This window comes from Monopterus albus, unplaced genomic scaffold (assembly GCF_001952655.1).
Source record: "Monopterus albus unplaced genomic scaffold, M_albus_1.0 scaffold134.1, whole genome shotgun sequence".
NCBI classification, from domain to species: Eukaryota; Metazoa; Chordata; class Actinopteri; order Synbranchiformes; family Synbranchidae; genus Monopterus; species Monopterus albus.
The window spans coordinates 2,305,647-2,321,434 of record NW_018128014.1 but is presented as its reverse complement, the minus strand read 5'-3'; the positions used below and the strand labels follow the sequence as shown (position 1 = coordinate 2,321,434).

The following is a 15,788-nucleotide window of genomic DNA, read 5'->3' as shown; positions in this document are numbered from 1 at the left end:
AACATGTTACCGCCCCCTGTTCAGCGTGTTTGGCCGTGTGTGATGTTGCAGTCTGTATGATGTGGAAAGCGGCAAATGCTGCTAAATCTAACGAATGAGAAATGACTTGAAAAGCAGAGGAAGAGGCCAGTGTGCTTGCTGGTTTTTCAGCGACTCCTGAGATTAAAAAAAGACAAACAAATGCAATGGGAAACTGCTGACTCGGTTCCAGCGACCGGTCGTCTGAATGAGGACGGACACGGTGTAGACGTCTCCTCACCAGACAGAGCACATTTACACTCCTCCGACCACACGTGATGTGAATCAGTCTGGTTCAGAGGGCAGGGCTGTGGTTGGACATGTTGGTCAGGCAGAACTCCATCCCATGCTTTAACAGCAATTCACACAAACAACTGGGGTTTTTTTTTTCTCTTTTGTCGGCAAGATGTTCGGCTGTTTTGTGTTTTGATACTGATGATTAAGTGGATCTTCTTCTGCAGAGAATGGAGGCCTGAAGCACAGGAGGCTGGGCGTGTTCAGCACCTGCGAGGTGAGATGCAGTTTTTATTCAGACAAGTGAAGATGATGTGCTTTGAAAACAATCGGAACACTTGGAGTCTTTGCTTTCTCTCTGCAGTTCTGAGTTTAATTTGCCAATGAGGTGTGGTCAGTGTTGGTGAGGACTTTGGAGACATCGGAGGATGCTTGGACTAAAGGTGCCTCATCCACTTTTTGGTAACACTTTATTTTACATTGGCGTCTCAAAAGTAATTTCAGAGTAGGTGTGCCATAAGCTACTGTGTAATTTGGTAAAACAAGACGTGTTCAGTTGGTACCAGGGTATACATTTCTCAAGGCAGTCGTTGACCTTGCATTTGGCTGTGAAGCCCTTTATCAGAGTTGTATGGCCACGGTGGCCCCTCATCAGATGTGATTGAGTATGGCTGTCCAAACAGGCCAAAAAGCATGTAATTTACTCCTGCAGCCACACCTTGGTTGCAAGTTGTCTGCACGTTAACAGGTGACAATCTGACATTGACATGTTGGAAATGTGTTAAAAGCTGATCGTAGCCTTTCTGAACAGGCTGTTCCCCATTGGCTGTGGACAGGTCAGGTTAGAACCACTTCGGTAATGTGAAGGGGTGCCCCAACACAGCTTAACAGTACCCCTTTGTTATGTTTCTGTCATCTTTAGGAAGATTATTTAAATGTTTGTTGTTTTATACAAACAAAACTTTCAGTTTGGTACTACGACCCAACAAACGTGGGGATCACATCATCTTCCCCACCTGTCATTGGTTCACAAGTGAAAATGAATTGTATCAGACACAAAGAATTTTTATAATATATTTTTTGGAGAGTTGATTATATAAAAAACAACAAACAGCTGAGTAATCTTCCCAAAGAATATGGAAACATGACAGTTTTTGTTAAGTAGTGTTGGGGCACCCATTCAGCTTACAGGGTTTAACCAGTGGGGAACAGTCTGTTCAGAAAGCAGTGATCAGCCTTTAATGGGCTGTCAACATATTGTTTACATGTTAACATGTCCAATTTTAACATGTGGACAACACTTGGCTGCAGGGATAAATTTAGCCTGTTTTTGGCCTTTTTGGCTTACCATAGAAAAACTGAGGCTGTAAAACATTACATGTGTACTGTACATACACTTTTCTCGGCTATTGGAAGATACTGCATATGCTGTCAGAAGTTCCTAATTATTGTTTGTATACATGTTTATATTTTTAGTTTAGCTGTTTAATGTTTGGTACATGTAAATGCAGAAATTACACTATAAAATAAGAGGATCTGTGTAAAAGTGATCTTGATTTTAATAAAATCAAAAGCGGATGGCTCAAGGCAGCCCTTATACTTGTATCTTTAGTTTTGACAGTGCCAGAAGTGATGCTGGGCATTCTGTCATCATGACGCCAGAAGAACATAATAGCGTAATTAGTCATTAAGAGAAAGTACATGTCCTCTCCTCCAGTTTCTCCCTAATGCATCCATGTTTCTTCTGATCTGTGATTGTAAACAACATCAGCAGACTGACAGCTGGATCAGCTGGCAAGAGCTTAGTCATGCAGTGTAAACGTGCACTGGTAGGTTTTATTTTTTGGTAAAGATGTCATGTGAGTGCGACTCACGCCTGGAGGAGTCTTGACATTATGTCTTGCTGGCGTTCTCGTAGATAACATCCGAGGTGATGGACTGCTGCTTCTTCTTCTGCCACATTAACAGGACACACTGATGTATGAACACGTACTGCTCCTGCAGAGAAGAACCAGCAGCTGGTTAAAGCCTCAAACATCTGGACGCTGAGTTTTTAAGCTGATTCTTTGTTCTGAAAGTCAAAGAAATAAATGATTTAATATTTAAATAGTGGTTCCAAGGCTGTTCGGTGTTGATGGTAGGTTTGCGCCTGTATTGGTAGTCTTGCACCTCTTAGTGGTCACTAAAGCTCTGTAGGGATGACGTGTTTCATAGGCGGCCGTTAGCATTGTCCTGGTTCCTTTGACAAAAGGCCAATGGGATTTTTCATAGGCTTTTGGGTTGTTGCAGATGTTTTGTTCGATAACCTCCACAGGTGAAACCCGCTCTTATGATTTTTGGCACCCAAATACAGCCGCCAGAAGTAAAAGGCTATTATTGGGCTGTGACTCGGCATCACCGCCATGCCTTCCAACTTGGGTCACTCAGAACAGCTGATGCATAATGAAGCTGTAAAGGTGGGCTGGTGAGTAGATGAGTCTGTTCGGCATGATGATGTGTAAAACCCCAGACGGCCTGTATCTCATTTAGCCTTCCGTTAGCAAAAGTGCTGACTCAGATCCAGGTTTTAGGACTCACTACTACAGCATTCTATTTGTGGCCTATTAGTAGTTTTGCATATGTTAGGACAGAAGTGCATTGCAATCTCTGAAGAAAAATAAGTCGGAGTCTCTTTTCTCTCATAATTATCAGCTAATGCATGGGTTAGAATGCTGCAGACCTTTCCTGAAAATCATAAGGTTTTAATGAATTCTTGAGTATCAAAGTAATTCATTGATCGTTGTCAGAACATCCAGCAGTGATTAGCCAAAGTGAATTGTTAATGGATACTTCGGCGTACTTAGTGTTCCAAAATGTGAACAGACGGGCCTCAAAGTTGCTGCCTACAGTCTAACTCGATCGGCTACATTGCAGGAGTTGGAAAGCTTCAGAACCTGCTTGGGAAACATTGGGTTTTTAGGATTTCTTCAGTATTAATGTCATCCTTTCAGTAGAATAACATGGTACAAATGAACTGATAACAGTTAATTTGGTGTACTTGCTGTTCCAAATGTACTGACAAAATTACATTCATACGGAATAAATCTTAAAACCCCAGTGTTTCTCAAGCAGGTTGTGAAACGTTGCAGCTCCTTCTCAGTTACAGTGTAGGCAGCAACTTGGAGGCGCACGTATAGTCTGTATTTGTTTATGAATTAGTTCTTAATAGTTCACTTGCCAACTGTCACTGAATCGCTTTGAAACTAAAGAATTCGTACAAACCTGATTTTCAGGCAAGTTCCATAGTGTTGCATTAGCTCATAATTATGAAAAAAAGATCTCGTAATTATGAGATGAGTCATAAAGATACCATTTTTTTTCTCCTTTGAATGCAAGGCTGCCGTATGTTAGTATTCAGTCTGCGTCTCTAATATAGTGGTGAAACAACCACAAAGGAACCAAAATGGTCACTAACCAGACCCCAATGACGAGATGAAAACAACCACTGTGCCCACGTGGTATGCATTTGGGTCAGGTAGTGGTTGTTTTATGGCTTGTTAGTAATCCTTTCTAACAAGACACAGAACAACCACTAAAGACTACAAACTGATGCAAAACCAACAAGTGCAGAGAGACAACAGAATCAGGGTTTTGTTGTGGTGTAGTTGATATGTGCAGACGTTCTAGGCCTAAACAATGTCATGTATTGGTAGAGTGAGTGTAATTTTGTCAAAAGCCTCCCTAAACATGTGAACAAATAAGGATGGATTCAGCTTTACAGGAACTGTGTCTGCACACATGGCAAGGTTTCTATTCCCAGGACTGACTGGTTCTTGCAAGTAAAGTGCAGAATTAAATCAACTGTAACTTGTCTTCAACACTAACATGTTCATTACCCTATTGCAGTGGGGGCCAGTCTCGAAGGCCGCCGCCCTGCCCGCTGCCGAGTACCTGGATCAGGTGTGTTCAGTCAGTCAGAAGCTGGAAGATGCTGTCTAAAGACAAAGTTAATTGACATTCTTCCAGCTTCTGACTGACTGAACACACCTGATCCAGGTACTCGGCAGCGGGCAGGGCGGCGGCCTTCGAGCACCGGGACTGGCCTGTACAGTGAGTTCTCACCTCAGTCTGGACCATGGAGAGGCGGTGTGATCGCATCTCAGACACCATGCCCAGGATGTCTGCAAACTCGTGCTCCCTAATGTGCTGCATCAGGCGATCCAAAGCAATGAAGGTCCCTGTCCGGCCGACTCCAGCACTGAACACCACAGACAGCTTTATGAGAACGACACAGTCCAGCCACAGTGGGAGGAAACTATATGACAAAATATCTAATTGCGTTCTATGGCTCTGGCTTCCCAGTCAGGGTACTCTCATGTCTCTTATACATCCTACATCTGCAATTGAACCCAAAGTAGAGAACTGAGGACACTGCTGGAAGATCCATGACCGATGAAAGCTGAAACATCCCTGTATCAGAAATCAGTTGTTGACTGGAAGTCCCGTTTCATCTTATGTGGGCGGGAAAAGAAAAGATTCAACTGAGGGAAACGACGGTGCTGGTAAGACATGTACCGCCAATGTCTCTGATCTGTTCCGCTGTGAGCAAATAAAATAGTGACAAACAACCCGAACAGGACAAGAGCTCATGACAAACTCAACCCACATAGTCACTCTGGATTTCTTACCAGCATCCGCTGTAATCAGAGGTTTCAGCCATACCAGCTATCCCACCACCTAATGTGCGTAAACTGAGAGCCAGAATTTATTTTAAGCGGCCAGAGACAACGGGTTTGAAGTTGTACTCAGACTAGAGGAGGGTTTGGCTGGAACAAAGCCTGAGAGCAAATCTTACCCATGGACTTTTATCCACAGGTAAATCAGGTATAAAGCACAGGCATACAGCTGCAACGCTAGCATGCTAAGTGGCCAGCGTTATCTGATCACACCATACAAACGGATCCCTGTCAAATATGTTTGTGTTTGATTACATCAGTTTCTCATTTACAAAAACAAAACTGTATTGATGTTTGAGTGGGTCGTCCTCACCTGCAGTGGACTATGATGGGGTCTTTGCTCCTGTTGGCCTGCTGACGGACAATGTGGACAAACTGCAGGATGCTCTCTATGGCGTTGACTGTGGGGACGCCGTGATCTGGCCATGAGGTGTAGTTCAGATGGAGGACGTCCCGAGTCTCATCAGCCTGCAGGGGGCAACAGCAGCACCGATTCATACAGTGGCTGATATGTCTCTACAGCAGAAAGCTTTACTGCATGTTCATGTATCTGGAATGTATTTATTAGTGCTGTCAAATGATTAAAATATTTAATTGCATAATCGTCCATAGTTCATGATTTTCTTATCTGTGCTAAACAGTGGTGGAAAGTAACTAAGTACATTTACTCAATAAGGTGTCTGAGTATTTTCATTTTCTGTTACTTTGACTTCACTACATTTTGGAGGCAAATATTGTATTTTATAACTTCAGTTACTTTTCAGAACCAGATATAAAAAAAATAGTCTAATTATAAGACCTCATTGATCTGTGGTGGAAAATTCACAAACTACCCAGCAGTACTTCAAATTAAATGCACATAAGCCACTTAAAACTAGCCCTGTACCAGCTGCAACATGAAATGTGATGTGCACAATAATGCATCAGTCATTATAACACAATATGAGAAACAGGAATGTGAAATGTGCCAATGAGTTCTTTTTTTACTTTTAGTGCTTTGTTTTGATGCCAATACTTTTGCACAAGCGATTTGTGCACTGTTGCGTTGACAGAAGGTGCAAAGCAACCACTGATGACTACACAAAGATGTGGAACATCCACAGAAAGACTGATCACCACCTGCAATGTCAGGACTTGCAGCTGTAGTGAACAAAGGTGGTCAGGAGCTTTTCTTGCTGAAAATGTTTTGGTAGCATCAAATATAACAATCTAGAGGCAGCACGTTAAAATTACAAGATCAAGTCTTCTTTTTTGGACTACTCAGAGGCACTTGGATATATTTTTGTCCTCTCTTCTTGCAACAGCATCTAGTGGCCATTAGAGAAATTGCAGCCATTCCAACAGTTTCAGGCTGAAAAAAAAACCCTGGGCCTGAAGTCCATAAACTGGTACTCACATATCCCAGTCTGAACTTCCTCACGGTCCATTCTGGAGACTCTGTCTCAGAGAGCATCTCCACGCTGATCTCTCCGTACATCACCGGCTCGTCTGTGAACGGCCAGTAGTGATCGCACTTCACCTGAAAACACATAAAACGGCTCTCACCGGCAATCAGAAAACTAAAGTTCGCTGAATGGGCTGTGGCCACTAGGATCGGAAAATTATCACAAAAAAAGAGGATTTTATATTTTACGTACATATTCAGATGTTCTTTTTTATGCCCTCATGTATCTTTTTGGTTTTGGTACAAGTGTTCCTTTTTTTTTTTTTTGACAATTCCAGCAGTTTTTGTTTGAAAACAGTTTCCTTGCTTCAGCAGTCTAATCAAAAAGGCCTTTTTCCCCACATAAAAACTGTTGGAACAAACAATTAAAAGCAGGAGGCATCAAAGTTTAGCTTTATACATGGTTTAGATGGTTTTACACATTTTTCTATATTTATTCATTTTCACATTACATCATATTGCATTTATTTTTTACACTCCGAACACTTTGGGCCTCCGTACCAAATGGCATGAAATGTTTTTCAGATAATGCTGTACTTTTTTTCTATTTTCCTGTTATTTAGAATATATATTAAATGTTGAGATCCCCTCTGTTTTAGATAAAACTGCATAAATACTGTGAATTTTAAGTGGCTAAAAATGTCTACAGTGACTGAAGCTGGTCTTGCACAGCATGTGATTTGGGAACATAAAATTAAAGTTTGTTTCTGGGGAGCTTTACGTTTGAACTTGGAGGAAACAAATGAAACTCACCCTGCGGCGCTCGTTGCACTGCGTGAGCATGACAGTGATGGGGGACTTCTGCTGCAGCACCATCTTCCAGAAATCATTCCGTGTCTCGGGCAGCGGGCCCTGAGTGGCAATGTACTCTTTAGCGTGTCTGTAGCCCTGAATGTCACACAGAAACACACCGTTACTGCCATAGTACTAGACAAAACAGATTTACATGAACGATACTTGTGCTTTTCTTCAGTGTTTCCAACTTTACATTTTAATGGCACAAGTTAAAAAGTAACACACATTGCTAATAAATCTTAAATGGATGTATAAATGTATGTTAGACAAGCGGCTTCTCACTGGGATATAGTTGGCATTGATGTAGTCGGAGCCTTCATCGTTGTGCATGGAGATCAGCTTCACCCGACTGAAGTCGTCTGCAGAGGAGACAAACACTGAATCAGGGATCAGCTGCAGTTTGTCCTCAGGCGGCTAAACTGCACAGTCTTCTAACATCAGTGTTTAAACATGTTTTGATGAACGTCTACAATGTGAATGTTTTCTTTGGAGCCAGAAATACTCCTACTGCATTTTTTTCTACTGCAGTTATTTCTTCGACAAAGCCTATGAGAGCAAATTAGCAGGTTTTGATTTTCTAATTGCATTTTTACTGTTTGACTAATGAGAGGGTGTTATGGATTTATGTACAATGTTAGCATCTGTTTTGTCATAGACAGGTTGCCAGGACTCTTGACAAAGAGATCTTTAATCTCAGGTTTTATGGTTAAATGAATGCATTTTAAAAATGAAGTTGTCTAATTAGTTCTAACTCCATATCCGGTCTTGTATTTGTGCTGCCAGTGGGACTCACAGGGCAGGATGTTGGTGTATCTGTTCTTCGACCTGTTGACAGGCAGGTCTGCTGCATCGTGGGAAAGATCCAGGCCGATGCTCTTCAGATCCTGACAAACAGCAACCAGAGGAAACACATCTCATTAGAGCCCACAACAGAGTCTGAATTTAATGGATGAACCTCAAACTTCAGGCAAAGAAACTCAGAATTTGATCATTTACATATTGGTTTTCACTAAAACTAGAATCAAGGACGACAATCGCAGTGAATCTCAGACTTGACTGTGACATTTAGAGAAGTGGATGATTATGCCTCTTCCTTCCCATAATCTTAAAATATTGAGGGTAAAATAGGAGTTTTATGTCAGTGCTTACTTAGCCACTGTTTTATTGTGACCAGCATCAAGATGCATGTGAAAGTGAGCTTTACACTGACACAAACACGGTCACACTGGTCTTTAATAGTACTGTTCAAGGGCCTCTATGAATAAAATGAAGAAATATTAAAACGTGTCAAACCTTGTGCTTTCAGAGGAAACGGACAACAGTATAAAGTATAAATACTGCAGTAATGTGTGTGAACCGACGTACCTCAAACTGCAGGGAGAACTTGTACGCTGAGTCTTTACTCATGTCTTTAAAGTAGGCGTCAAAGTCGTCCAGCTGCACGGGGCTGAAACCAGATATGTAACATATTATAAACATACAAACATAAACAAGACAGCAACACAACATGTTAACATCTTTACAAAACTCGGTCTGACTTAGCATTTGTAACTTGTATTTTCAATTACAGAGTGAATGGAGTATCTACAAATACCCGACATGGTGATTTCCTAAATTTACTGAGGATGAACCCTTTACATTTTAATGTCCCCGTGACCTTTTCTGCTTTCCCAAAACATCCATGTAAAAAAAGGAAAATAAAAAGCATGGTCCATTTAACGAGTTGAGCTTTCCCTGAGGACCAAAATGGACATTTTACAGTGAGTATAGCGTTGCTTGGTAAATCTCAGTTCTCTTATTTGATCGTTTCTCGCTCCTCAATCAGGAAGCCGTTCCAGTCCAGCATCTTCAAGGTTGTCCCAAAGCTTGAGCGAGGAGGCTGCTGAAGGAGCCATGAGCAAGGATACATGATAGCATCCTTCACAGAAGTCGTTTGTTGACCGACGTTCCCCTTTATCAGAAATCAGTTGGACGCTTTGGGTGATTTTTCGATTCCTCTCGCCTCGCATCTAACGTGGGCGGGGCTTTGACGCAAGGAAAGGATGCAATTAAGCGAACTGAGATGTACCTGCTGGTGAATTTGGGTGTCCATGTTTTCTTTCTGGCGTCGGTTCAGTTTCTCTTTAATCTGCAGGATTAAACTGTTCTGTTTTCTGGCTGAAGCCTGGTGTTAGTGCAATGGCAGACGCAGAAATACACACAAACAAAGACAGAAATAAAACCACAGGATGATGAAGCACACAGACTGAGAGCCACGTGTCCTTGTTTAGTCCTGTTACCTTGTTAGCTTCCGTTTCTTTAAAGCTGTCTTGCTCCTATAAAATACAAACATGTAAAGTTCCTCATGAAGATTTCAGTCATTGACTACAGTAAGACTAGTTTACACATGGCATGCTGCATCATTCTGATCGCACTCATCTCTGCAGACATCAGGGCTCGACCGATGTGGGCTTTTAATGTCTTTAAACTCTTTATAAAACTTTTTGAGATTGAATTATCTGATTACTTAGCTTTTTGCATTTACAGTAGTTTGTTTGTTAACCTTCATTCTTCTGTCCTGGACTCAGATCTGGTCCTTTAAAGGTCGGCTCTCTGATTGTGCTCCAGTTCCCCAGAGTGTCCTCACTGCTCTGAAACTCCACTCAGCTAACAGCAGAGTCTTAAAACATCAGCTGGGACAACACCTGGGGATCTGGTGGCACTGTAATACGCACAGCCAGCTTACCTTAAACGAGAGTCGTGCACAATAAAATCTACATTCTAAAATACATACAACAAACTGTAACTAATGCACAAGCCAAACTAGCCGCATGCTACAGTGGAATTTCAAACACAACACAACAAAAGACGGCATGCAGACACCACACATGTAGGAAAGCTATAGCTAGCATCAGCCGTTAGCAACATGCTACATCCACCATGTTAGTAGAAACACACTCGATGTGACTTAGAAAGACACAGCATTGCAAGACGCCAGAAAAATTATTAGCGGACTTCCTGTTTTCCCCGTGAATCAAACTGGACTGCAAATTTATTTTTATTTCAAAGTGCAACTTTCAAGTGTTAAAGAGTCTGGTGGTATTCCACGTTTTTCTTCTTGTCAACAAATCCCATGTGCAAAACCAAACCAGAAGCAAATGTCACAGCCTGGTGGTCCTTCCTTTGTGCCAGAGAGCTCCACTGTGTCCAGAATTCCTTCATTTTAATGAACACACAGAGCACTTTGTAATGAATAATCCCACACTCACCATCAACTGTTTGTTGATTTCGGGCTAAATAAAATGAAATAGGTTTCTTAATGTCTCATGAAGGGTTTAACTAAGCTTCTCTTTAAATCTGGTGTTCACCAGATTTAAAAGATAATTATTTATTAGAAAACCAAATTCTATGACTTCCACAGGAAATGTCAGAAGTGACAAGGACTATTTTGTTGGCAAAGTTTTAATAGCAATGTCTTTATAGGATTTTAATATGAAGAAGATCAGTGAAAACATGTCATTCAAGTTATTCTGAACCCTGAAGTACTTGATAAACTGACTAATTGGTTCAGCTCAGTGTATTAACCCACTGCTGAGAACGGAGCCCATTTCAGTGCCATTTTTTTGATTTGGCAGTAAAATATACATGTGTATCATCTGCATACTTCTATGCAAGGGGAAGCATTCAACTAGACAACTAGGATAACTGCTTTGCAGCTGTATGCCTCTGCCAAAAAGTCAAAGTCATAAGAATCAGATAGACAGGAGGTCAATGTGACCTTGACCTTTGACCACTAAAATCTAATCAGTTCATCCTAGAGTCCATGTGGACATTTGTGCCAAATATGAAATTCCCTTATGGTGTTCCTGAGCCACTACATTTACAACAGTGGGGCAGACAGATGGACAGACAACCTGAAAACGCTATCGCCAAGTGCGGAGGCATAAAAATACAGGCCAAAGAATTGAGCCCTGAAGTAAATGCACTGCTGGTTCTAATGCCTTCATGAGATTTGTTTTTTTTTTATTTGTGCACATATTTGGACTACACACAATGATATTAAAGTACAAGACAACTAATTTCCACTTTGAGGCTGCTAGACCTCTACTGAGTCTAACAGAAGGGTTGACAGAGCTGCATGCAAATGAAAAGATACGTTGAATTATGTAACCCATGTAAATGATGACAAGAATGGCCAAATATAACCATTCTAGTCTTATCCTTTTTAATAAATGTATAAGATCCAACTTGCTTTCCTCAAATCAGTGCTCAGGGCAAAAACACAACCATAACTAGCACTGAAGGATACAGCTGCATATCGTCTACATAAAAGTGAAATGCTATAGTTTGTCTACTTATTGAGGGAACATGTGCAAATAGGGAAATGTATGAGGTTCAGTGCATCATTAAACACACTGTTGGATTTGGTCTCTTCACTGACTTTGGAAAAATGAAAATACTCAGACCAATACAGTTATCTCAGTCTCACCTTTATAAAACATGTGCAGCAGGTAAGTTCCATTTTGTGGCACATAATATACAAGATACATACTCTACATCTACCAGTTAAGTGGAAGCATGTAAATGGAGAAAAGAAAAGAAGAGCACCCAGAATCAGACCTTGAGGTACAGCCCATTGAAAAACACATTGCTGATCTTTTCATGAGATTTGTTGACAGAAAGGAACATACAGAATCACACCAGGCTTGAATTCTGGATCCAGACAAGATCAGTGGTTGGTTCAAATGGAAAGTAAAACAAAGTGTCTGATCAATACTGTAAGCTGTGGCTCTGCTAAGACATGCCCCTGAAGTGCAGCATTTTGGGCCAGCAAGTGCTTACTTACCAAGGATTAATATAAAAAGCCAAAAGATAGTCAGTCCAAAGGCAGGATGGCAGTAGGGTAAGGAAGGCAAAGAGGCTTCTTCGCCTGAAGGGGATTCAAATAAAAACACAAACAAGAAAACAACAAAAAACAGACACCAGGGGGCGACAGGTTGGGGACAGAACATTAGTAAAGAGGCACAGAGCGTCGAGAGCTTCACATTAGTGCTGAACACAGAGTTAATGCATCATGCAGCCGTTCAGAAAGTGTCCCGTTGTCTCTCTGGAGGACAACAGGGGTCTGTTTGCTGCTGGACGTCAATGGCCGCTCTGTCTCATTTGAACAACCCCCAGTCTGAGTCTGTGGCATCATTGCGTCCTCCCAGCCCGTCCCACAGTGTAACACTAGGACCCCCTTCATGTATAAACAGTTCACAGTTTGGCACTTGGTGGCGGCATCAAACCACGTGACAGCCACCTTCGTGAACCTGATGATCTTATTAACATTTGTGTCGCTTGGGTCATGACCCCACTGATGCAGATACATTTGAAAACTCATCTCTGGTTTGTTTTTCAACCTCACCGGGCGTCTTTTCTGTTCCTGCAAATGAAACGGTATCAAGAAAGCTGAAATCAAATGTCTTGTCAGACTCATGATGTTGACTTTTTCTTTTTATCAGATAACTGCTGATATACAGCAAATAACTTTGTAATTTAAACTATTTCATTTGGACAAGGTTTTGTACAGTTGCACGTGTTTAAGAAACATTTATATTTCACAGTTTTGTAGAAAGTCATGCTTATCAAAGTAGGGTGTTGAAAAATGTATTGCTTTGTTTCTTATCTGCACTTTTATTGGACCAAGAATACAGAGCTCTCACACACAATGTTAGGACTGAATGATGTTAACTTTTTCACCTTGTTAATGTACAAATCCAATTTTAATTTATCCTTACCTGCCTTATAGAAAGTAAGGCTCAGACCCAAGGATATTAGGGGGACTGATTTGAGAATCAAGAAAGGAAGTTGCGTGCTTCTCAAATTCATGTTTTTGACTTTTGCATTTGTGCAACATCTGCACACATATGAAAAGATCTAAAATGTCTACTGCTTAAGTGGTAGCATGTAAGGGGGAAAAAAAGAACAGGACCGGATATTGGGCCATGAGGCACACCACATCGCTAACACACTGGCACACCACATCGCTAACACACTGGTGATTTTGGTCTCTTCATGCGATTTTGTGTAAACAGTTTTGGCCAGATACAACCATCTCAGTCTTGTTCTTTTTATAGTAGAAATTACATCCAACACTCATGTTCCTCAAAACTGTATTCAATTAATTAATCAGCTAGTACCAATAGTGTTGACAATAGGAAAACTGCTGTCCACTTTCCAAAAGGCATGATATTGTACACAGCAGTGCTCTTTATGTTTTTTCCTGAGTGATTTTACTTTTGGGCTGAATTTAAGCACCAAACTTAAGGCTCACATTTATTTATTGACAATTCTGATGAAAATACTTAACTTTTTCCACATTTATCTGCATCAGTGGTGGTTTATTCATCACATCCACACTGCAGTAACGTCACACAGCGAGGTCTAAACACATGCACAGTCAAAGCATAAACACAACTCCACCGTCACATTAAGAAGAACACACTCTGATGGATATGTGCGTTTAGTGATGGAAGGTCAAATACAACAGCAGATGGAAGCCAAGGTTCTGCCTTAACTGACCGTCTTTCAGCTGTTATATTAATCACAAACCTCCAACTCTGAGTGTTTGTCATAAATAACACATGTAGGACTGATCTGACCCATCAGCCACATCAGTGTTTCAGAGAGACCTTTTCACCTCTTCCATTACAGAAAGTCTCATTTTAAAGCATAAACAACTGAACCTCCTTGTTTTGTACATTTTAACACAACCGACTTCAAAAGCACTGTGTCCCTATAATCTTAATTAAGGGAAATCCTGAGCTTTCATCATCAACAAACACCTCATTTCAGATGGTCCTCGTGCTGCTAAAGCACCACAGACAAGCTTAAATCTGCAAGTTCAGCTCCCTAATCGACCTCATCAATCCCCCGCCAGGCCGCTAATCTGCCCCTTTCCTGGGTGTTCTCAGCTTTGACGTCCAAACTGAGGATGTGTGATTACTGAGGCGAACCAGATTTCCACTGCTAAAAAACATCCACTCAGGTCTAATCTCAGCTTGAATTTGATGTTATGATGTTATTTAAACATTTTATAGTGATTTGAGGATGAAAAAAACAAACTGGGCAGACCCTTACCAGTTGTAAGGAAGTTTTCCATCTCTTTCAAATGAAGCAAAGTTGACAAAGGTTTCTGCTCCACACTCTCTGAAACACAAAACACCAAGAAACGCGTGGAAAAAGTGATGAGAAAAGTGCAGAGCAGTTTAGAGAAGTCAGAAGTCTTCGATGATTAATCAGCGAAAAGAGGAAGCAAGCTTCACAGCACAGGCATGAAAAACACAAAACTACTAAAAATACAAGTACTTTAGAAAACTACAGGATTTCATTAATGCAAAACAGAGAAAAAAAATCGAACATGACAGTGACTAAATATCAAGGAATGTATCATAACACAACAGTACAAATAACTACACCATCATTCACTGTCTCTTCAGGTGTTTTAACTCATGGACGACAACATAAAGTCATCGATCCAGAGCCTCAGCTCGTCACTGTCACACAAACATATTGATTCAACGTCCACCAGGTGTAAACCTTCACACTAATGAGGCCACAATGGGTTTTGTCGTGATGGTTGTCATCATGACAAGAGGAAGCTGTTTGTCCTAATTATTGTCTCTAAGCACTAAAATGTAACATGAATTGAACACAGATGAGCTGAGAGGGTGTTAACTGCAAAACCAGCCCATAACCTCAAAACGGAAGTCAACAGATGGCGTGAAGATCCTTAACAGGCTCCTCACCATCTACAGCTGAGTACCCTGTAAACTGCTGAAGGACAACCTGACCACATTACGCCTCTGGCCACGGCCGTTAAAGAGCAAAAGCATAACAAGGCGCCAAAACCTAACACCGACTCGTGCTGTCACAGATGGTCTGCAGCACAGGTCACATCCAAACTGGCCTGTAGCTTGGAGTCACTGTGCAGCTGTTACACTGCAGTTTAATGCAACATCGGTAAACTTCTACCAAAATAGTTGGAGCTACAACACAACTTTGGATTCCCTGACACAAACGTCTGTAAAACGTCGGCCTCTCACAGGCTCCTTAGACTGAATCAGTGTTTTTCTTCAAACCTTTGAAGACTCGGATATTAGGAAAGATTCTGATTGACAGCTTCTTCAATCAAAATAAACTATCTTTGGTGTAGAGTGGAAGAGTCGGTGATGTTTTCAGGCTGCAAGAGGAGAAATTAAGACCGGATTTATACTGTTGGTCTTTCCGCAGCACTGCTAACAAAAACAACAAAGCTGCTGATGGCCTTTTGTCCTAAACACAAATGAAACAAAAGCCAGATGAATGCAGAGTGCAATTAAGATGAAAACAGGATGAATAAGAGGCAAGAATATGACAAATTACCAGACAGCCTGAGATTAAACTGTGTACCTGGTCATCTGCAGGTGTTTCTTGCGGAGAACGAGCAGGAAAAGTATGAGCAGGCTGAGGAGCAGGATGCTAAGGACAGCCAGAGCTGAGATGGCCGCCACGCTCGGGTTCATCTCTTTAGCTGCACACACACACACACACACACACACACACACACACACCCACACACC

The 15,788-nt window shown here is 41.4% G+C and overlaps 1 protein-coding gene across 3 annotated transcripts in view; it reads right to left on the bottom strand.

The window, feature by feature from the left end:
- Positions 1 to 398: 398 nt before the first annotated feature.
- Positions 399 to 15,788, bottom strand: part of ptpro (protein tyrosine phosphatase receptor type O) — a 41,875-nt gene continuing 26,485 nt past the window's right edge. The window contains exons 15-27 of one of the 3 annotated variants that reach the window (XM_020613444.1): positions 15,619 to 15,739; positions 14,308 to 14,376; positions 12,032 to 12,115; positions 9,486 to 9,521; positions 8,572 to 8,653; positions 8,000 to 8,090; positions 7,489 to 7,565; positions 7,165 to 7,299; positions 6,364 to 6,486; positions 5,281 to 5,435; positions 4,354 to 4,489; positions 2,127 to 2,250; positions 399 to 522 (exon numbers count right to left, since the gene is read on the bottom strand). In XM_020613444.1, coding sequence (XP_020469100.1) covers positions 2,146 to 2,250; positions 4,354 to 4,489; positions 5,281 to 5,435; positions 6,364 to 6,486; positions 7,165 to 7,299; positions 7,489 to 7,565; positions 8,000 to 8,090; positions 8,572 to 8,653; positions 9,486 to 9,521; positions 12,032 to 12,115; positions 14,308 to 14,376; positions 15,619 to 15,739 — 1,214 coding nt within the window. In that variant the 3' untranslated portion in view covers positions 399 to 522; positions 2,127 to 2,145. The remainder of the gene's footprint in view (positions 523 to 2,126; positions 2,251 to 4,353; positions 4,490 to 5,280; positions 5,436 to 6,363; positions 6,487 to 7,164; positions 7,300 to 7,488; positions 7,566 to 7,999; positions 8,091 to 8,571; positions 8,654 to 9,485; positions 9,522 to 12,031; positions 12,116 to 14,307; positions 14,377 to 15,618; positions 15,740 to 15,788) is intronic. The other 2 variants (XM_020613445.1, XM_020613446.1) reach the window with 2 other exon arrangements.